This window comes from Narcine bancroftii, chromosome 8 (assembly GCF_036971445.1).
Source record: "Narcine bancroftii isolate sNarBan1 chromosome 8, sNarBan1.hap1, whole genome shotgun sequence".
Lineage (NCBI taxonomy): Eukaryota > Metazoa > Chordata > Chondrichthyes > Torpediniformes > Narcinidae > Narcine > Narcine bancroftii.
Window position 1 is genome coordinate 172,979,490 of NC_091476.1, and position 22,304 is coordinate 173,001,793.

The following is a 22,304-nucleotide window of genomic DNA, read 5'->3' on the forward strand; positions in this document are numbered from 1 at the left end:
TGAAATGGGGTGTAATGATGGAGAATTCCGCTAAGATTTGAGCGAATTCATTATCAGCAGTACTCACCGAGTATAGATGGGGGTTAGTAAGTTCAGTGCCCTTGAGCAAGTGTCTGAAATAATTAAGCATGTACCAGTAGCAAGTTGAATCTAAGGAAATCGGCACCCAGTAACAGTTGTTGTACGGCCGCCACCAAAAACTTCCAGGTGAATTGTCTGTTCCCAAAACAGAGGGGAATTGTACGGGTGCCAAATATCTGAATGTTGGAGCCATTTGCTACTCGAAGCTCTCCTCTCGGCCTACCTTGCCACTGTTGGTTTCTAGGCTGGATGGGGGAAGCGTGCTGTATTGTGCCCCAGAGTCCACCAAGAAACATTGGCCCAAAAGGGAGTCTTGGATGTGGAGGAGGCTATGAAGTTGGCCAGCCATCGCAACCATCAACAACAGCTGGCCTTGGTGTTTCCCTGGAATGTGAAGGGGGAGCAGCATTGACTGGCCTCGGTACCCCACCGTGGATAATAGAAACAGTGCATTAATCGATCAGGCGGTTGGTCAGTTTTCTGGCCGGGCGTTGCTGACAAGGTTCCGTCACCTGTTCATGCAAAACGCAGGTGCCCCTCTTCACCACCCATAGCACATCTCCTCGGGCAGCCACCGTTGTGGGGTCATCAAAGTCTTCCTCTGCAATGAGCAGCGGATTTCTTCAAACAGCCACTCCATAAAGATTTGCTGGAATAATGGACAAGAGGAGTGGCCATCATAGCGCTCACGAGGGCAGAAGGGGCCCTGTCCCCCAAAGCATCAATGTGCAGCAGTCAGGTCGCACGCTCACACTTTGAGAGGCTGAAAGTGTGGGTTAAAAGCTCCTTGATGGCCACATATTTCCCTTGTTCTGGGGGCTGCTGGAGGAAGTTGATGATACGAATGCAGTGTCTTGATCAAAGGTATTGACCACGTGGTAGTAGCCCAGCGGCTTTAATGCTACAGCGTCGATTGTAGGTTGTTCCTCCATTGTTGGGTCCAAAATGCCATTTGGACCAGTCAGGGTCACCACTGTAGTGGTGGGGGGGGGGGGGGGGGAGGGGTCACTATACAGTTATAGCTTGAGGTAGAAAGAAGACGCACACCAAGAGAGTGGAATTGACACTGGCTTTATTGGGCTGCAGCTTTGCCTTTTATAGGCAACTGACCAAGTCACCACCAGGGCATGGCTTGAGCAAGGCTGCCTGCTGATTGATTGGTTGTCCCAGATGCGTGGGCCCAGATTGGACCCCCTGTGATCCCCGGCTTGTGATTGGCTGATTTGACCATTATTCCTGCGGCCTATGGAAGTGGGTGTCTCATCTCACATGCAGTCTGCCCAATCGTCAAGTTCGATGGCTGTTTTCTGTGTCAGTCCACTGAGCGGGACGCAGGCCGTTACAACCCACAAATTGGTCCACAAAATTCGACTATAACACATTTATAGAAGAAAAACACAAAAGTTTGAAGATACCACAATTGAAGTAAAAACAGAAATCTGGAGAAACTCAGCAGGACAAACAGCATATTTTATAGACCAATAACTAATATCTCGAGCTCTAGCCCTTCATTAAGGTGTGAGGAAAATGCAGGCATGCACCTGTACAAAATGGTGGTCGAGGGGCAGGAAAAGGAGCCCAGTCCCACAGGCAGGAGGTAATAGGTGGATAAGGGAGGGAGGGTACACCAGCAAACAGTGGGGGGGGGGGATATCTCTGTGAATGGAGAAGGTAGGGGGTGGAGAGCTGGAGGAAAGAAGATAGAGGGATAGGGGAGAATGAGCGAGCAAAACTGGAGAAGTCGATGTTAATACCATCTGGTTGAAGAGTGCCCAGACAGAAAATTAGGTGTTGCTCCTCCAATATTATATGTATAGAAATGGCAAGGTCATGAAAAGAATGTCTAATCCTTAGATAAGGTTGTCCATGGTCAGGTTGTCCATGGTCAGGTTGTCCATGGTCAGGTTGTCCATGGTCAGGTTGTCCATGGTCAGGTTGTCCATGGTCAGGTTGTCCATGGTCAGGTTGTCCATGGTCAGGTTGTCCATGGTCAGGTTGTCCATGGTCAGGTTGTCCATGGTCAGGTTGTCCATGGTCAGGTTGTCCATGGTCAGGTTGTCCATGGTCAGGTTGTCCATGGTCAGGTTGTCCATGGTCAGGTTGTCCATGGTCAGGTTGTCCATGGTCAGGTTGTCCATGGTCAGGTTGTCCATGGTCAGGTTGTCCATGGTCAGGTTGTCCATGGTCAGGTTGTCCATGGTCAGGTTGTCCATGGTCAGGTTGTCCATGGTCAGGTTGTCCATGGTCAGGTTGTCCATGGTCAGGTTGTCCATGGTCAGGTTGTCCATGGTCAGGTTGTCCATGGTCAGGTTGTCCATGGTCAGGTTGTCCATGGTCAGGTTGTCCATGGTCAGGTTGTCCATGGTCAGGTTGTCCATGGTCAGGTTGTCCATGGTCAGGTTGTCCATGGTCAGGTTGTCCATGGTCAGGTTGTCCATGGTCAGGTTGTCCATGGTCAGGTTGTCCATGGTCAGGTTGTCCATGGTCAGGTTGTCCATGGTCAGGTTGTCCATGGTCAGGTTGTCCATGGTCAGGTTGTCCATGGTCAGGTTGTCCATGGTCAGGTTGTCCATGGTCAGGTTGTCCATGGTCAGGTTGTCCATGGTCAGGTTGTCCATGGTCAGGTTGTCCATGGTCAGGTTGTCCATGGTCAGGTTGTCCATGGTCAGGTTGTCCATGGTCAGGTTGTCCATGGTCAGGTTGTCCATGGTCAGGTTGTCCATGGTCAGGTTGTCCATGGTCAGGTTGTCCATGGTCAGGTTGTCCATGGTCAGGTTGTCCATGGTCAGGTTGTCCATGGTCAGGTTGTCCATGGTCAGGTTGTCCATGGTCAGGTTGTCCATGGTCAGGTTGTCCATGGTCAGGTTGTCCATGGTCAGGTTGTCCATGGTCAGGTTGTCCATGGTCAGGTTGTCCATGGTCAGGTTGTCCATGGTCAGGTTGTCCATGGTCAGGTTGTCCATGGTCAGGTTGTCCATGGTCAGGTTGTCCATGGTCAGGTTGTCCATGGTCAGGTTGTCCATGGTCAGGTTGTCCATGGTCAGGTTGTCCATGGTCAGGTAAGCTTTACTTTTATCCCCAAGCAGATCATTCACTCTTACAACAGCATGTTTGAAGCAACATCTTTCTTTTGATTAACTGTGAATAACTGTACCCAAAACAAGAACTCGTTTAAAATTATTCCTTTAGATTTAACTCAAATGGCAATATTTAAACTGAGCTCATAATCAATACTGTCTTGACTAAATGGTATCAAATCTACAAAATACAATGCAGTGAATTATCCCCTGTAGCCAGTACTGCACACACAAGCAATCACGTACAAAAACAGATCAGTAACAGCTCTATTTCACAAAAGCCAAATGAAGATCCCAGGAAGTCGCAAAGTACACATTCTTCTTGTTTCATCCTGATCAACTCCATTTGGCAAAAGATATCACACACAACCAGAGTGAGTGACAATAGGCCTCTTCACATCTATGCTCAGACCTGCATTGTTCTTGGAGCAGATCTAGGTTTCTTATCTTGAACCAGGGACAACCAGTACAGTAAGTGTACAACAGGAAGCCAATCAGTAGATATAGTGAGCAGCTGGAAGTGTGTGCTTAGCATGCCCAAATACACACAGGAGATACAATAGTTTCTTCAGAATCCAAATTTTGAACCAACAACAGATAAGGCACCAGACTGTGTGTTTTATTTTATACGTCGGAAAGAAACCATTTTCTGTCAGTTTTCGTACTGCAAACACAATCCATGCTCCTTCTGGAGGGTTTCCACTGTGGCAGTAAATGCACTGTTCATGGAGGTGGAAAAGGAGAATGAATTAGATCTTTGATCAGTAAACTCCCAAACAATGCAAGATCTTTACAAGCAACACTTTTCTATTATGTGCCAGCAACGTAAAGGGTCAAAGAAAGGGTACGAGATGAAGTTAATTAGCAAAAGAAGAGGGGAAATGAGAAGTTCTTTTTTAAAAAAAGCAGAGCAAGTTGAAGAAAGAGCAGATTCAGCCCAATGATTTGGATTGTGCAATGAAATCTACACAATCCACTGCACAAGTTTATAGGTCTGTCTCAGCGAAAAGTTAGGACACAATTTAAAACTGTGGAGCACAGGGGCAAATAAAGGAAAAATGTGTCTTTGTCCCAAACATTATGGAGGGCACTATAGAAAGAGAAATTCCATAAATATTAAGCTATAGAATTCATACAGTATAAAGTTTATATAAAAAAAAAGAAACCCCAAGCCTGGCGCTTCAAAACAGATCAGAAAAAAATATGCATGGAACACATTGCTATAAAGAAATAAAGCCCTGAACGTGTACATGAAAGTGCGCTCACCAGCAGGATTGTAACCAACAGGCATTTTATGGAGTCAGCATACAAAAGATCCGCCTTCGCCTGGCCATGAATCCAGTATAAGAACAGTGAATAATCAACTGTCCAGAGTTGGAATTAATGCCCTACTTCAGAGTCTAAAATGGCGATCATAATAGCAAACTCATCATATTAAAATCAGAGTGGGACTGGAGTCGGATAACAAGTTGGCCTGCAATTGTTTTAAATGCAACGATGCCCATAGATAAAATAACCTTCAACAACACATAATTCAAGCATATCCACCTGAGCAAAGGTTGGCGACATGGGTGGATGTCGGTACAATCCAAGCAAACAGCTAAAAATACAGACTGTCGGTAGTAGTTAAAGGATATGAATTGATGAAAGTTAGTAAAAAGCATTGAGGGAGTATTACTTTTTCAAAATGCCCATAAAATGATGATCTGGAGAAAGTAAAGCAGAACCAAATGGAATGTGCTATCAAATAGCCTCCTGTTGTTGGAGAGGATACTTACCAACCAGGCCTGATAATGCTGTATTTTCCAGGTGTAGCCAAGTTAACCACCGTTGAACCCAACCGACACTCAGGGTCCGTCATATCACCAATAGGCCCACCGTCGACAACAAGACCCAACAAAGGCCAAATGTCCTTAAATTCCTACAGGCATTTGAGAGAAATTATATCTGTCAGATTTAATTTCTTTTCTAGTTTCATCCATATACAATAGGAGAGCAGCATCAGTAATCAACAGCAATTGTACCTTTGATATTATTCAGAAACCTACTTACAAATTTAGACCAGTCTGTCAAAATCAAAACCTGCCAGTTTAAAAACTGATTGAATATCTAGTCTCAATTAGAAAAGACAACATCTTGGCATAGCTAAGGTCATTAATGGAGAGGACGGCAATTGTAATGGGAGGCTCACTCAGCAGCCAACTGCACATGAAGTGTGGCACTTATCTGGAATGGTAAGTATTTCCTGAGACTAATAGGAAGTGTAAATAAAACTCACTAAAAACACAGAATCAGGAATCAAGTGGGAGATGCCCCACAGTCCATCTAAAAGTTCCAAAAACTTAAATGACAGCAGTACATCAGGAGCAATAGAAGTGACACTCGATTTTGTGAAAATGGCATCCTGATTTCACTCTAATTTTGAATCTTTGCACAGACTCTTCCACAGGAGGAAATGTAGAAAACAAACTAAATATTTTATTAACATAATCAACATGACACAGTTGGCAGCCATTAAGCCACCAAGTTATCTGTAATCTTATATTGTCCCATTCCACAGCATTTTAAACACCTCAAGTAAATGTTCTGAGTTCAAGCAAACCTCCACTATAATTCAGCTTTTAAACTGAATCTGGTGATTGTGTGCTGCATTGTCAAAGCCATATTTTACAAAAACATTTTTCAAGGTGAAAGACTTCTACTTTTGCCTCCACAGCACACGACTTGCTCTACCAATCTAGGTGAAGATGGTGGGCAGGCACTTTCTTGAGCAGTGTTGAGCACAAATATTATTTGCCTGTCAGCCCATTACCAAATGTCTTTTTGCTTGCAAGCTTCGACATGCTCCTTGCAAAACCGTTATAAATGGGGACTGAACATAGCAACCACCAAGCCTTCTGACCTTAAAGACAGAAGGTCATTAATAAAGCAGATGATAAGCATGAAAATTCTTCCAGAACTCCCTGGGGCAGAATTATCAACAACTATTATCTTTTATTGTACGAGGTATAACTCCAACATTGGGGCTTCTACTCTTGAATCCTGATGAGTTGTTTTCCCAGGACTCCTGAATGCCACAGTTGGCCACACTTTAATGCTGGGATTTAGCTCTTTGATTAATGTTTGGAACAAGGATGCAGTTCAATGGTCTGACCAAAACTCAAACTGGGCATGTAGAAACTAAGTGCCACTTGATAGCACTGAAGTTTACAGCATTGCAGCGGACACGTTCCATAACTTTATTGTGTGCTTAAAGATTAATAAAAAGGTAATTTTACAAAATAATAATATTGAGTACATAAGTTGAGATGTGAAATTGTACAAGACATTGGTGAGAACCAATTTGGTTTATTATGTGCAGTTTCAATCACCAAGAGGAAAGATATCAATAAAATTGAAAATGTGCAACACAAGGATGTTGCTGGGACTTGAGGAACTGAGTTATAGGGAAAAGTTGAATAGGTTAGGATTTAATTTCCTGAAGCATTAAAGAATGAGGGAAGATTTGATAATTACATAAAATTAGGTGGGATTATAGATAGGGTAAATGGAAACAATGTTTTTCCAGAGAGGTTGGGTGAGACAAGAATAAGAGGACATGGGTTAAGGGTGAAAGATTAAATGTTTGAGGGGAACTTCTTCACTCAGAGGGTGGCAAGAGTATGGAACAAGCTGCAGCAGAACTGGTGGATGCAGGTTTGATTTTGACATTGAAGAGTAAATAGGTACGTGGATGAAATTTCATATTAAAATCAGAGTGGGACTGGAGTCGGATAACAAGTTGGCCTGCAATTGTTTTAAATGCAATGATGCCCATAGATAAAATAATCTTCAACAAGCATATCCACCTGAGCAAAGGTTGGCGACATGGGTGGATGTTGGTACAATCCAAGCAAACAGCTAAAAATACAGACTGTCGATAGTAGTTAAAGGATATGAATTGATGAAAGTTAGTAAAAGCATTGAGGGAGTATTACTTTTTCAAAATGCCCATAAAATTATGACGGCTGTGGTCAAGGTGCCGTTTAATGGGACTAGGTGTATTATAGATGGGCCAGTTTCTGTGCAGTGGTGTTCTATGGTCATTTGAATGATTCAATTTGTCTTGCTTTTTACGAACAGACAAAGCCAATTACCTAGGGGTAAAACACAGGAATCTGTTGACACCATGGTAAGTGAAAAAACACACAAATGCTGGAGAAACTCACCAGGTCAAACAGTGCCTTTACGTAGCAAAAGATACATCAACTTTTTGGGCTTGAGCCCTTTATCAAGATTTGGGGGGAACATGAGCGATGTCCGAACAGAAGGGGGAAGGGGTGATGGAGGAGATGAAGGTGGGGGGTGGGGGGGAGGGAGGAAGTCTAGGCTAGGTGGAGATAGAAAGGAAGTAGGAACTGGAATAACTAGTTTAGGGTGGGGGGGGGGGATGCAAAAAAAGGCAAGCTAATTATTGGAATGCAGTGAACTCAGTGTTCATGCCCTGGGGTTGGAGTGCCCAAACAAAAAATGAGGTTGTTCCTCGAATCTGCGGGTGGTCAAGGTAGGGTAGCGTGAAAGTCTATGGACAGACTTGAGCTTGAGAGCGTGACTAAGAATTGAAATGGTTGGGTATGATGAGGTCCCATTGGGGTCACTAATGGGGTCTCTGTTTTCCAGCAGGAGACGGACCACATGGTAGACCGGTACAACCTAAGAGCAACCTTTCTGTACTTGGATGTCACCATCTGAGGCCACAACCTGCAGGACCACAATGACAACCTGGAGAGAATTCTCCCGACAGCCAAGGAGCTGAACCTCACTTACTACAAAGAAAAGTGAGTGTTTTGCACCAACCGCCTCGCCACCCTAGGGTACTTTGTGGAACATGGTGTCATTGGTCCTGATCCAGAACGCATACGCCCACTAATGGAACTGCCCCTCCCCCACACGCTCAAGGCCCTCCGCAGTTGCCTTGGACTTTTCTCCTATTACTCCTAGTGGGTCCCTCGTTTCTTGGGCAAGGTCCACCCACTGGCCCAAGCCACCACCTTTCCTCTCCCCCTGAGGCGGGAGCAGCTTTTGCCCACATCAGGCAGGACATCACCACGTTGCTGCCGTGGACGGGGACACCCCATTCCAGTTGGAGTGCGATGCCTCTGATGTTGCCCTCGCAGCCACCCTCAACCAAGGGATGGGGTGACCCGTGGCCTTCTTCTCCACGACCCTCCAGTTCTGAGCTCGGTCACTCCACCATTGAAAAGGAGGTCCAGGCAATCGTGGAAGCGGTCCGCCACTGGCGCCACTACCTGGCTGGCAGAAGGTTCACCCTCCTCACTGCCCAATGTGCACTGGCTTTCATGTTCAGCACCACCCATAAGGGCAAGATCAAGAGCGCTAAGATCTTGCGCTGGAGAGTCGATCTGGCCACGTTCAGCTACGACGTCAATGCCCTGTCCTGGAACTGTGCCACTGTGCAGTCTGACCAACTGCAGGCACTACTCAACACCCTTTGTCGACCGGGCGTCGTGCGCCTGCACCATTTCATCAAGTCCCGGAACCTCCCCTTCACCGTCCAAGAAGTCTGGACCATGATCGAGTCGTGCAGGGTCAGTGCGGAGTACAAACCACGCTTCTTCTGCCCACCACAGGGACACGTCATCAAGGACACTTGGCCCTTCAAAAGGCTTAGCATCTACTTCAAGGGCCCCCTGCCTTCCATGAATAAGAACATCTACTTCCTCGCAGTCATGGATGAATACTCTCGTTTTCTCTTTGCCATCTCTTATCCTGACACCTCCACAGCCACCGTTATCAGGGCACTGACGCAGATCTTTACCATGTTCGGATACCCAGAATTCATCCACAGCGATTAGGGGTCTGGCTTCATGAGTGAGAAGCTGCGCTAGTACTTGGTAGCATGAGGCTTTGCAACTAGCTAAAACCCGAAGGGCAACAGGCAGGTGGAGCGTGAAAACTGGGTGATCTGGAAGGCAGTCCTCCTGGCCCTGAGGTCCAAAATCTGGTCCATTGACTACTGGCAAAAGGCCTTCCCTGAAGCACTCCATGCTATAAGATCGCTCTTGTGCACGGCTACTAATCAGACCCCTCACGAGCACTTTTTCTCGTTCCCCAGGAACGAGAAAAAAACTTGGCTCACATCTCCGGGACCGGTGCTCCTCCGCAAACACTTGCGGGACCACAAGGCTGACCTGCTGGTCGAGCAGGTGCTCTTCCTCCACGCCAACCAGAACCACGCCTACATCAGGTACCCCAGTGGCTATGAGGACACCGTCTCGACCAGGGATCTGGCACCAGCACCCCCTCACCGACCTTTGACCAAGAGCAAACCTTGCGACGGCCGCCAGACTGCCTGAATCTGTAAATACCATTCTGTGCCATTTTTACACACCACACCCCCTCCCCAGGACAATTTTAAGAAGGGGGTGAATGTGATTATACGACCACTAGCCTACTGCAGGGGGTGATCTCTGTACCAGCAGGAAGAACACCCAAGGGGCTGACTCCACCTGGCCAGCTGTCAATCAGCCGACCTGCATATAAACCTGAGCCAGCCACACGGGGAGCCTCCAAGCCTTGAACTGGCATTCAGACCTTTACAGGAATAAAGCCCGTTGAACAGTCTTTTGAGTTTTGTGCTTGCTTGCTGGACCTCAGCGCACCACACACACCCAAAGCAGAAATGCTTCATCCAGACTGCTCCCAGATCCCCTGAACTCAGCCATTTCTTGAAAACACAAAATTAATCAATTTCGGCAGAACAGCATTTGTGACGATTGGGAAGGAAGCTGAAAGAAGCGATCTCCCACATGGCTCTTCTGGAATAAGATGATTGCTACTGATTCAGCCTCATCTTTAGCATTCAAACGATGGGTCCTATCATTTTGTGGAATTCTATTTGAATAAAAGTGGCAGGACTGAAGTGGCTAATTTTATCTGCTGATTGAACTCTGCAAGTAGTTCCATTTTATCATCTCTTTTGCGGTAAACCTGGTTCTCCAACATGCTCTTTCAGTAGGTACCAGATGACCCCTGGCTTGATTGTAAATAGACAGAGATATGCTGGGACAAAATGATAGTGGGGAATGATGGTGTATACTTCTGATGCTTTGCGGTGAGTTACCATATCTATTTGGAAACCTATCCCATTTATCATTTATTATTTACATGTCTGTAAATAATTTATATCAATGTCCCCCTATGTGTTGCTCACTTTCAAATGAATGGATAATTTGATCAGAATCAGAATTTATTGTCATGAACAAGTATGAAATTCTGTGTTTTACTGCAGCGTCTTAGCGCAGACATTCATATTATGAACCATCTGACAACACTAATATAAAATAAAAGTAATAATGAACGAAAAGTAAGGCCGTATCTTTGGTTCATTAATTATTTAAGGATCTGATGGCAGCGGGAAGAAGCTTATGCCACTGAGTGCTCGTTTTTTAGGCTCCTGTACCTCCTTCCCGATGGTAGCAGAGTGAAGAGGGCATGGACTGGGTGGTCGGGGTCTTGGCGGATAGAGGCTACTTTTTTAAGACACCGCCTCATATAGATGTCCTCGAAGGAGTGAAGTCTGGCAGCTATGATGTCGCAGGCTGAGTTAACAATCCTCTGGATTTGTGATTATCACAGCTTAGTGTAACAGTTAATGCCAACACTATTTCCGTACCTGTGATTGTGGTTCGAATCTGGCACTGTCTGTAAAAGTTTGTAAGTTCTCCCTGTGTCCATGTGGGTTTCCACCGGGTGCTCCAGTTTCCTCCCACCATTCCAAAAAGTACCAGGGTGTAGCTCAATTGGGCTGCAAGGGCTTGAGGGACGAAAGGGCCTGTTACTGTGCTATGTGTCTAAATTTAAATTAAAATAAATTTAAAACTAGAGGCGGCGTCTTTCCATAGCAAGCTTTTCGTTCACTGCAGTGCTCGGACACTATCGATCTTAGGATTCCTCTAGCAATATCAAATAGCTGTTTGACTAGAATTGGCAGGACTGAATTTTATCTGCTGATTGAAGGAGCACATCTCTGATATTCTCTGGCTGTTTGCCTCAGGGAATACAACTAAATGCAGTATATTTTTGGGGCTGCAGAATTCTACAAAATGTGGGTCATCAGACTGCCCCAATTATTCTTTTTTTTTTAAAATCAAATGACCATATATACTCGTGTAATAGTCGACCCCCTTTCTTTGATCCAAAATTTGCATGTTTTCCAAAGACGATCCCCCATTTTTGGCCCTGACCATCTACCGGAGCTCCCGTCGCCCTACACGTGGATCCTCGCCTCTGAGCTTCCGACACCCCAACCACCCACTCATCCGAGCTCTCAATACTCCAACCACAGACCCTCTTTCTAGCCGCCCACCTTCCATAGGTCCCGCCGCACTGGCCACAGACTTTCTCTAAGGCCCCGGCCGCCTGCCCATCCGAGCTCCTGATGCCTGCCCATTCGAGCTCGACGACCTGAAGACGGACTTACCACCCAGTCCCAGCCATCTGTGCTCCCGATGCCTTGGACGACACACGTAATTACCGTGGTCAAAAGTATGACTTGTAAAAGTTGTCCCCCCCAAATTTGACTTGAAAAATTGGTCCATAAAATTCAACTATTACAATGGTATACAAGGAACTCTGTAATTATTGCTGTCTTGAGAAATGGAAAGAAGAACTATACATAAATTTCCAATAAAGATGCTTAAAGGAAAATTCAGTTTTTCAAGAGCATGAGGGCATCTGGCAATATTTACAATTCATCCCCCAATCACCTGCTTTAACTATTATGTCAATTCCTTGCAAAAGAACAGGCACTTGATCAATACCAAAAGTCATTATTGCCTGATGAAATACTCCAGATCACCCAGGATTCTGCCTGACCCACTGAATTCCTCCAGCAACTCAACGCTTACTTTGGATCAAAACTCTGCTTCCTGGCAAGGTGATTCAGGGGAGGATTGAACAATTATAAAAAATGTACAAATCAAATCTCACGCAATTTAAAATTGTTTCCTTGTAATGAACAATACACACCTCTGGAGTCAAAGTGCTGGTGTGAGAGCTGACATTAGCACTTGTCAAAGCCAGAGGTTCGCCACACAATTGTGCCAGTTTCTGCATAAACGGATGCTTTGGAATACGTACGCCCACCAACTGCAAGTAATGAGGAAAAGTTGAAGAATTTCACCAGTGAGAAGCATAAAGCAAGTTCAAGAATTAACTGCATTTGTAATATAATCATATCCACAGGCAGGTTCCACAGTTGTGTAATCCAATAGAACAAAGTCTATGATCAACCAAAAATAAAATACAAATCATCCTATTCTTACATCAGTGAAAGGGTTCAAATCTTTGTTCAGATCATCTGACCGCTTAAAAACCAATGTAACAGGTCCTGGCAGGAGATCTCTCAGTACTTGGTCAGAAACAGTAACCTTACAGTACCTGCAAAAATCAAAAGAAAGTCCTCAATATACAAAACAATGCAAATAATAACAGATGTTAAGAACCATTTATTGACAATAATTTTTTGCACATTATGAAAATTATTAGAGATCTCAGCAAGTCAGCTTTTTTAGAGAACAAAGATCCCTTTGTCACCTCTTCTAATTTCTCCTTTCCAAGGGCTTTGCCACAATCACCTTAACTTATACAGTAACTGTATAGTCTGCATATTTCCTGGCATATTCTAATACCATTAACCTTTAGTTGAGAAATTTGACCCAACTTCCCTTCTTGCCTCATTTACCAGTGTCACCCCCATTGGTTCTTCCAACCTCATTCTAAGCTTATCTGTTTTCATCTTACAAAACTCTCAGAAAACTTTAACTAGCACTAGCTTTGTTCTGAAAGAGCCAGCCCTTCCTCACCTCACCCTAGGAAACTAAAAGAACTTTTTTTTTAAAAAATGCAGATATTAAGGAGGAGCTTGTAGTGACACATACCCAAAAACAATGAAATATCACAATCAATAAAGTCTGCAGAAGTTGGAAAACTGGAGCAACACACAAAATGCTGGAGGAATAATGAAGTTTGGATTCTTCTGTACTTGCACTCACTTATAAATAGCTTCAACATTTCCAACAGAGATAGCTAAAGGTTTGTCCGCAGTCCGTCCTTTAATTTCATAAATTCTTTGAATAGCTTCAGAATTCTGTGCCAGGCAGGTAATTCCGTAGATGGTGTCCGTTGGAACTGCTACTACCTGACCATGCTGGAGAACGTTAACAGTTTCCATTAAGACCTCATTCCAATCTGGGTAAAGAGAATAGTTGTGTATTAAGCTGTGGGTACACCTCAAATTTTACCTGAGCAAGAACTCAGATCAATATTGAAACGAACTTCACTGAACAGTGACATTCGGGAAACTTCAGCATATTGAAAAGAAAATCAATACCATGGCCAATCAGTCCAATTAAATTTGTTATTCCAATTTTTGCAGATTGAATGTCAAAATTGGTTCCAAAAGCCTCTGAAATCTACATCTCTATTCCCAACCAAACAAGTAATCCTTGATAGTCTCACTATATGATCACAGTCAAAGTTAGAACACTTTTTGCAGAAATTTCTACTCGCAGATGAAATTCTTTGCCAAGTTAAAAGAGCTAAAATAATAAAAATTGAAAATTATTTCATTTGAAAAATGTTCCATTACCTTAAGTTTTAATGAAATAAATTCAACTTTTCCTCCATGTTGGTTGAAAACTAGCAAAGGATTTTCACCTCAAAAAACCTCTTCTTTAGTTACAATGCTATATTGTGCCCTCCATACTTTTTTTTTTCCTTTATTTGCCCCTGTGCTCCACAGTTTTAAATTTGTAATCAAACAATGCACATGTAATTAAAGTGCTCATGCCAGATTTCATTCAAGATTTGTATTCATTCTGGTTTGACAATGTCGAACTTATAGCACTTTTTCTACATAGTCCCTTCATTTCAGGACACCATAATGTTTGGGACATTTGGCTTCACAGGTGTTTGTGATGTTATGTTTAATTGTTTCATTGGTGCAACTCAAAGCTTCTAAGCTTTTGATCACCTTTGGGGTCTGTATTTGCTATTTTTCTACATGAGGACCAGTGTCATGCCAATGGAAGTCAAATAAGCCATTATGAGGCCGAAAAACAAGAATAAAACAGTTATAGAGATCGCCCAAAGATTAGGATTACCAACATCAACTGTTTGGAACATCATCAAGATGTAAGAGTGTACTGATGAGCTCAGAGATCACAAAGGGACTGGTATTCCACGGTAGACCTCCATTCTGCTGATGACAGAATTCTAATCATAATGAAGAAAAATCCCCAAATGCCTGTCCAACAGATCAAAAACACTCTTCAAGAGGCAAGTATGGCTTTTATACAGTATACCTGCACCAATGAAACAAACATCGCTGAGTAATCGCAAATACCTGTGAAGCCAAGTATCCCAAACATTTTATTGCGCTCTGAAATTAGGGGACTATGTAAGTGAACAAAGGTTGAGAACCACTGTCCCCCAATATACACTAACCATTAAGAATGCTTTGATATGGCTTTGGAAGGAAAAATATCAGTTGGTAATAAATAAGTCTTTATCATCATCTAACAATATCTAACAAACTTGTATTGACTTGGAGACAGTGCTGGAAAGGTTCATTGGATTTATTAAACGGATAAAGGGGTGATGTCCTCATTAGAAGTCATGTTGAATAAAACTTGCCAAACTAAATTGACAGAGAAGCTATTGAGTCAAACAAATTTTTAAACAGAGTATGAAAGAGCAGATGACACAAAACTCATTCCTCTGTATGAAGAGTTTAAACAATAGAAAACAGTTTCCTGATAAGGGTTTTTTTTAAATGTGGCATTGTAAATCTTTGGAATTCCTCTCCCAGAAAATTCATGGATGCTTCATTGTAGTGTATATTCAAACTAAGATTTTTAGACATGAGAGGAGAATCCTAGGACTTGTGCATTGGGCAGAAAATTGGATGTAATGTAGAATGAACCATCAGTTTATTGGATGGAAGAAAAGGCATCAGTGAGACACTGCCTCAAGGATCCCCATCATCCTGGTCACAATCTCTTCTTGCTGCTGCCCTCAAACAGAAGGTACAGAAGCCTGAAGTCCAGCACCTCTAAAAGGCTATTGAACCTCTTTGTAATACCCTTCCCATAAACTACTCTGGGACTACCAAAGCTCTATTAAACATTACTGCAACTGCAAATATTTATCTATCCTTTTATATTTGTCATCTCTTTTCCTATCTTGGCATATTGGGATGATTCTATTGTTGCTATTGTATCTTGTATGCCTGTGTGACTGCAGCAAGTCAGAATGTTGATGCATCTGAAGATTGTATAGGTCAATAATCTCTCATCATCAAAGCTTGTGAGAGCCATTTGGACTGTAGCAGCTAGACTACTCCTGCTTCCATCCAAAAAAAAGACCAACACAGAATCTGGGACCTGCTGCCTATGTCGATCTTTGAAAGCCTTCAGGTCCAGGGAAGAATAAATGTCCCATCAGCCTTCTCCAAAACTTCTCAGTTGAAGATCACATAGAGGGGGGAAGGGAACTGTATTAAAAATGTCTGCTATCACTAATTCAGAGATTAACCATTTGTATATAATCAGATTCAATGAGGGTTGATTGCTCAACAATCTGCTAAAGAAATAACAACGTTAAGCACTGGAGCGCAATAGTCCACAGACTTCTGAAGTTTCCTGTCCTGCTCCTCCTTAACTTTCATGGCTCAGGTCTACTTCTTGCCTGTCTTCACTGCAGATAATGATACTTGGCTTTAAGATGATCACCCAAGATAATTAATAATTTCCAAATTCATCTTGGCTATTCACCAATAGGTTTTCATCCAGGCAGTATCCTGCCCAGGGGCCCGAGTGCGAATTTCTCAGGATTAAATGTAACTGAATGGTGACCCAGATTTCAGTATCACTGGTTAATGTGGTTTCAGACATATCAGAAAATGGGGACTGGGGGAAACAGGAATACCCAGTGAAGTTCCACTCAACACAAGAATGATCAAGCTCCTGGCATGGGAGATAAGTAGGCCTAAGTACTGGGATTCAGGAGCAGGAAAGGAAACTTCAGTGGGCTGTTGATTGTTACAATCCAGTGTGATCCATTAATCACATCAAAATTCTAATACATTCAATCTGGATTTCTCTGCAACACATCCTAAATTATTTTAGATTTAAAAAACAATCCAAAATCTAATATGATAAAATGATCAACCCCTTTTGTTAAAATGTGGATCAGCAAATTATGCCCACAGATTCAAGCCGTGAAAATAGATTAAAGGAGGAGGATGGGGGAGAAAAGTAAACAGAACTCCTATTCCTTTCTGTCAAGAATCATCCTTCTCCTTTAACTCCCAATAACTCATCATACCTCTGACCTTCTCCCTTCCCAAGCTCTCATTCACATTCTGACATTGTTCCTGCCCAACAACAAAGGGAAAAAAAAGAAGGCAGCTATTATGCCTCAATTCTTCCCTCGATCACACAGCACTAGCCATGTTTCCACCTCTCATTGTGGAGCTTTGTCCTCCTTTCAGTTCAGACCTAGGGAATAACTTCAGACCTGACAAACTTCAAACCAAACACCCTTAATGCACAAGTTTGCTTTGCTCAATTGATATACAGAGTCCTGCTCATCAAGCATAGATATCTAGAACAAAGTGTGCCCCCAAACACAGTTCAACGCTGCCACTTATAGATCAGTTGGTACACTTGTGTATTTTGGACAACACCCAATGATTATGGGTTCACAGTTACCTCATGAAGAGGGCATGAGCACCTCAGCCTTGATCAGTTCGGTGGGCAGTAATCAGGTCTGCGTTGTCAAGTCTTTTACGGCAAATGTACTCATAATTTGCAACCATTACGCACTTACTAAAGTTCGTTAAGCCATTGAACAGGTTCTCTGCAGCCATTGTACAACTCACAACCGTGATGCACCTAATAAAAGTTGATAATAGGTACTTTAGTCATCCTGACTGGTGAATGATTATCATGGCTCTTTTGCTGGTGTGTGCGCTTTAACACAATTCCTGAGCATCACAAGCCACTTAACAGGAAAGTTCAATGGTTCTTGTATGAATTGCCTACCTTTAAGGTGGTAAATGGACTGCACCTTAAAATAGGAGATCGTTTTAATTTCTAGAGTCATGGAGTCATTCAGCACAGAAACAGACTCTTAAAGCCATCAATTCATCCCAAATTCAACCACTCATGAGCACACTAACAGTCATTTCCAATGCCCGATTAACCTACACCCACGCTCATTTGTGCAGCCATGGAAATCAGAGCACCTGGAGGAAACTCATGCAGCCAGAGAGAATAGGCAAACTTCACACTGGCAGTACTGGAGGTCAAGATCAAATTCAAGTTGCTGGAGCTGTGAGACCACAGCGCTACGAGGAGCATCATTGTGCTGTCCATAAGACCGGCGACATAGAAGCAGGAATAGGCTATTCAGCCCGTCAAGTCTGCCCACCATTTGATCTCGGTCTAAATCCGCTGCCTCACCTTATCCCCATAGGCTAATCAAGAACCTATCAATCTGCTTTAAATGCACCCAATGACTTGGCCTCCACAACCATCTATTGCAACAAATTCACCACGCTCGGGACAAAGAAATTCCTCCATATCTCTAGCCTAAGTGAGACCTTTCAATCCTGAATTTGTGTCCTCTTGTGCTAGATTCTCCCACCATAGGAAACAACATTTCTACATCTACTCTGTCCATGCCTTTCAACATTTGAGATGTTTCAAGGAGACACCCACCCCCCCACCTCATTCTCCTTAATTCCAACAAGTACAGGCCAAGAGCTGTTAAATGTTCTTCATGCGATAACCCTCTAATTTCTGGAATTGTCAGAACAAAAGAGTTATCAGACAAACCCTCTCTCCCACCCCCCACCCCCTTCATTGGATGCCCCATTCCCAATGCTCCCCACTCAAACTACTTTCACCAGTAACACCATAACTCGTGTTCCATTTCAATAGCCCCATTTCCACTGGCACCCTGTCCCCGTTAATTCCTGGGACACGGTCCAGTGGAAAAGGAACACTGATCGTACGCTGGAGTCAAATGACATCATTTCACGCTGGGGATTAACCACCTCTACCCCTACTCATATCCCCAGTTTTTGCTGGCCCCGAGCGTGCTGATTAAACCAGTGGAAAAGGGACAGCAGAAATTCACCCATTTCCAGTTGAAGGTAGATCCCTGGGGATGAGTGTGTTCAGTGGAAACTGCACAAAGGGCTCCCTACTCCGGGGCAGTGGACAGCCAATGAACTGGGATGCCAGTGGAAAAAGGGGTGATTGACTCTAGACAAGTCCATCGTAGAAGGAATCCAACACCATTATGAAAAGCTGCTTTACTACACTGATTCCCTTCCATAGCTCAGGGAAGGGGGGCGGGGGGAACACATGGGTGGATCCGGGGGGGGGGGGGGGGAGACAGGGGTGGACACGGGGAGATCCGGGGGGGACGCGGGCGGGTCCCCGGGGGGGGGTGGCGGGGGGGACGCGGGCGGGTCCCCGGGGGGGGGTGGCGGGGGGGGCGCGGGCGGGTCCCCGGGGGGCGGGGGGACGCGGGCGGGTCCCCGGGGGGCGGGGGGGACGCGGGCGGGTCCCCGGGGGGCGGGGGGGACGCGGCGCGGGTCCCCGGGGGGCGGGGGGGACGCGGGCGGGTCCCCGGGGGGGGGTGGCGGGGGGGACGCGGGCGGGTCTCAAGCTCGGGGAAGGCGTGGGGGGGTAGGAAGGGGGCCGGGGGTAAGGGGCGGGGGGGACGCGGGCGGGTCCCCGGGGGGCGGGGGGACGCGGGCGGGTCCCCGGGGGGCGGGGGGACGCGGGCGGGTCCCCGGGGGGCGGGGGGGGACGCGGGCGGGTCCCCGGGGGGCGGGGGGGACGCGGGCGGGTCCCCGGGGGGGGGTGGCGGGGGGGGACGCGGGCGGGTCCCCGGGGGGCGGGGGGACGCGGGCGGGTCCCGGGGGGCGGGGGGACGCGGGCGGGTCCCCGGGGGGCGGGGGGGACGCGGGCGGGTCCCCGGGAGGGGGGGCGGGGGGGGACGCGGGCGGGTCCCCGGGGGGTGGGGGGACGCGGGCGGGTCCCCGGGGGGCGGGGGGGACGCGGGGCGGGTCCCCGGGGGGGGTGGCAGGGGGGACGCGGGCGGGTCCCCGGGGGGGGGTGGCGGGGGGGACGCGGGCGGGTCCCCGGGGGGGGGGTGGCGGGGGGGACGCGGGCGGGTCCCCGGGGGGCGGGGGGACGCGGGCGGGTCCCCGGGGTGCGGGGGGGACGCCGGCGGGTCCCCGGGGGGGGGGGACGCCGGCGGGTCCCCGGGGGGCGGGGGGGGACGCGGGCGGGTCCCCGGGGGGCGGGGGGGGACGCGGGCGGGTCCCCGGGGGGCGGGGGGGACGCGGGCGGGTCCCCGGGGGGCGGGGGGACGCGGGCGGGTCCCCGGGGGGCGGGGGGGGACGCGGGCGGGTCCCCGGGGGGCGGGGGGGACGCGGGCGGGTCCCCGGGGGGCGGGGGGGACGCGGGCGGGTCCCCGGGGGGCGGGGGGGACGCGGGCGGGTCCCCGGGGGGCGGGGGGACGCGGGCGGGTCCCCGGGGGGCGGGGGGGACGCAGGCGGGTCCCCGGGGGGCGGGGGGACGCGGGCGGGTCCCCGGGGGGCGGGGGGGACGCGGGCGGGTCCCCGGGGGGGCGGGGGGGACGCGGGCGGGTCCCCGGGGGGGGGTTGGCGGGGGGGACGCGGGCGGGTCCCCGGGGGGCGGGGGGACGCGGGCGGGTCCCCGGGGGGCGGGGGGGACGCGGGCGGGTCCCCGGGGGGCGGGGGGGACGCGGGCGGGTCCCCGGGGGGCGGGGGGGACGCGGGCGGGTCCCCGGGGGGCGGGGGGGACGCGGGCGGGTCCCCGGGGGGCGGGGGGGACGCGGGCGGGTCCCCGGGGGGCGGGGGGGACGCGGGCGGGTCCCCGGGGGGCGGGGGGGACGCGGGCGGGTCCCCGGGGGGCGGGGGGGACGCGGGCGGGTCCCCGGGGGGCGGGGGGGACGCGGGCGGGTCCCCGGGGGGCGGGGGGGACGCGGGCGGGTCCCCGGGGGGCGGGGGGGGACGCGGGCGGGTCCCCGGGGGGCGGGGGGGACGCGGGCGGGTCCCCGGGGGGCGGGGGGACGCGGGCGGGTCCCCGGGGGGCGGGGGGGACGCGGGCGGGTCCCCGGGGGGGCGGGGGGGGACGCGGGCGGGTCCCCGGGGGGCGGGGGGGGACGCGGGCGGGTCCCCGGGGGGCGGGGGGACGCGGGGCGGGTCCCCGGGGGGCGGGGGGGACGCGGGCGGGTCCCCGGGGGGCGGGGGGACGCGGGCGGGTCCCCGGGGGGCGGGGGGGACGCAGGCGGGTCCCCGGGGGGCGGGGGGGACGCGGGCGGGTCCCCGGGGGGCGGGGGGGACGCGGGCGGGTCCCCGGGGGGCGGGGGGGACGCGGGCGGGTCCCCGGGGGGGGGTGGCGGGGGGGGACGCGGGCGGGTCCCCGGGGGGCGGGGGGACGCGGGCGGGTCCCCGGGGGGCGGGGGGGACGCGGGCGGGTCCCCGGGGGGCGGGGGGGACGCGGGCGGGTCCCCGGGGGGCGGGGGGGACGCGGGCGGGTCCCCGGGGGGCGGGGGGACGCGGGCGGGTCCCCGGGGGGCGGGGGGGACGCGGGCGGGTCCCCGGGGGGCGGGGGGGACGCGGGCGGGTCCCCCGGGGGGCGGGGGGACGCGGGCGGGTCCCCGGGGGGCGGGGGGGACGCGGGCGGGTCCCCGGGGGGCGGGGGGGACGCGGGCGGGTCCCCGGGGGGCGGGGGGGGACGCGGGCGGGTCCCCGGGGGGCGGGGGGACGCGGGCGGGTCCCCGGGGGGCGGGGGGGACGCGGGCGGGTCCCCGGGGGGCGGGGGGGGACGCGGGCGGGTCCCCGGGGGGACGCGGGCGGGTCCGCATCATCGGCCGCCCCCGGAACCCGTTCGACCACAGGCCGGGCCCCCGGTCCTCCCGGCCCCGCCTCACCTTGGACTCCAGGCCGAAGGCCGAGTCCGGGCCGCAGCCGCAGCCGCCTCGGGCCCCCCGGGTTCCTCATCGCCCGCGCGAGCGCGAGCGCGCGCAACGTCCCCATGGCGACCCCGGGCTCCCGCTGATTGACAGGTCGGTGCGGGCGCGCGCGCGCTCCTCGCCACTTCCGCGTCCAGCCGCGGGCGGGGGGTGGGTCTGCGGCCACTCTCTTCCCGGGATAGTTCCTTGCACCAAAGTAGCAGGTCACGTGAGAAACTAATGCCAATGTCATTCAAATCCAAACTTTCCAAAGGCATCTGCAGAGAGTCAAATAAGTGACAATAATAGCAGATCGTGGACCTTGGTCATAACACACAGTGATGCCATGATCTGGAGCGGGGGGGGTGGGGAGGTGGGGGTGGGGGTGGGGGGTGGTGTGGGGGGGGGGAGTGGGGGTGGGGGGGGGTGGGGGGGGTGGGGGGGGTGGGGGGGGTGGGGGGGGTGGGGGGGGTGGGGGTGGGGAGGTGGGGGTGGGAGGTGGATAGGTGGGGGTGGGGGGGGAGGTGGGGGGGGGAGGTGGGGGTGGGGGAGGTGGGAGGGGGAGGGTGGTGGGGGGGGGGGGAGGGTGGTGGTGGGGGGGGGAGGGTGGTGGTGGGGGGGGGGAGGGTGGTGGTGGGGGGGGGAGGGTGGTGGTGGGGGGGGGAGGGTGGTGGTGGGGGGGGAGGGTGGTGGTGGGGGGGGGGAGGGTGGTGGTGGGGGGGGGAGGGTGGTGGTGGGGGGGGGAGGGTGGTGGTGGGGGGGGGGAGGGTGGTGGTGGGGGGGGGAGGGTGGTGGTGGGGGGGGGAGGGTGGTGGTGGGGGGGGGAGGGTGGTGGTGGGGGGGGGAGGGTGGTGGTGGGGGGGGGAGGGGTGGTGGTGGGGGGGGGAGGGTGGTGGTGGGGGGGGGAGGGTGGTGGTGGGGGGGGGAGGGTGGTGGTGGGGGGGGGAGGGTGGTGGTGGGGGGGGAGGTGGTGGTGGGGGGGGGAGGGTGGTGGTGGGGGGGGGAGGGTGGTGGTGGGGGGGGGAGGGTGGTGGTGGGTGGGGGGGGGTGGGGGGGGGAGGGTGGTGGGGGGTGGGGTGGTCC

The 22,304-nt window shown here is 50.8% G+C and overlaps 1 protein-coding gene across 4 annotated transcripts; it reads right to left on the minus strand.

Moving 5' to 3' along the window:
* Positions 1-1,136: 1,136 nt before the first annotated feature.
* On the minus strand, positions 1,137-21,514 carry yrdc (yrdC N(6)-threonylcarbamoyltransferase domain containing). 4 transcript variants are annotated; one of them, XM_069895836.1, is made up of 7 exons: positions 21,201-21,514; positions 17,052-17,116; positions 13,214-13,409; positions 12,485-12,599; positions 12,189-12,308; positions 4,937-5,079; positions 1,137-1,452 (listed from the first exon to the last, which is right to left on the minus strand). In XM_069895836.1, exons 1-7 carry the CDS (start codon positions 21,497-21,499, stop codon positions 1,347-1,349), a joined length of 1,044 nt encoding a protein of 347 aa, XP_069751937.1. In that variant the 5' UTR covers positions 21,500-21,514; the 3' UTR covers positions 1,137-1,346. The 4 variants fall into 4 exon arrangements, with proteins under 4 accessions (XP_069751937.1, XP_069751940.1, XP_069751939.1 ...); XM_069895839.1 differs by lacking the exon at positions 17,052-17,116 and adding an exon at positions 18,366-18,460 and having other exon boundaries at positions 21,201-21,264; XM_069895837.1 differs by lacking the exon at positions 1,137-1,452 and adding an exon at positions 3,249-3,877.
* Positions 21,515-22,304: the final 790 nt, after the last annotated feature.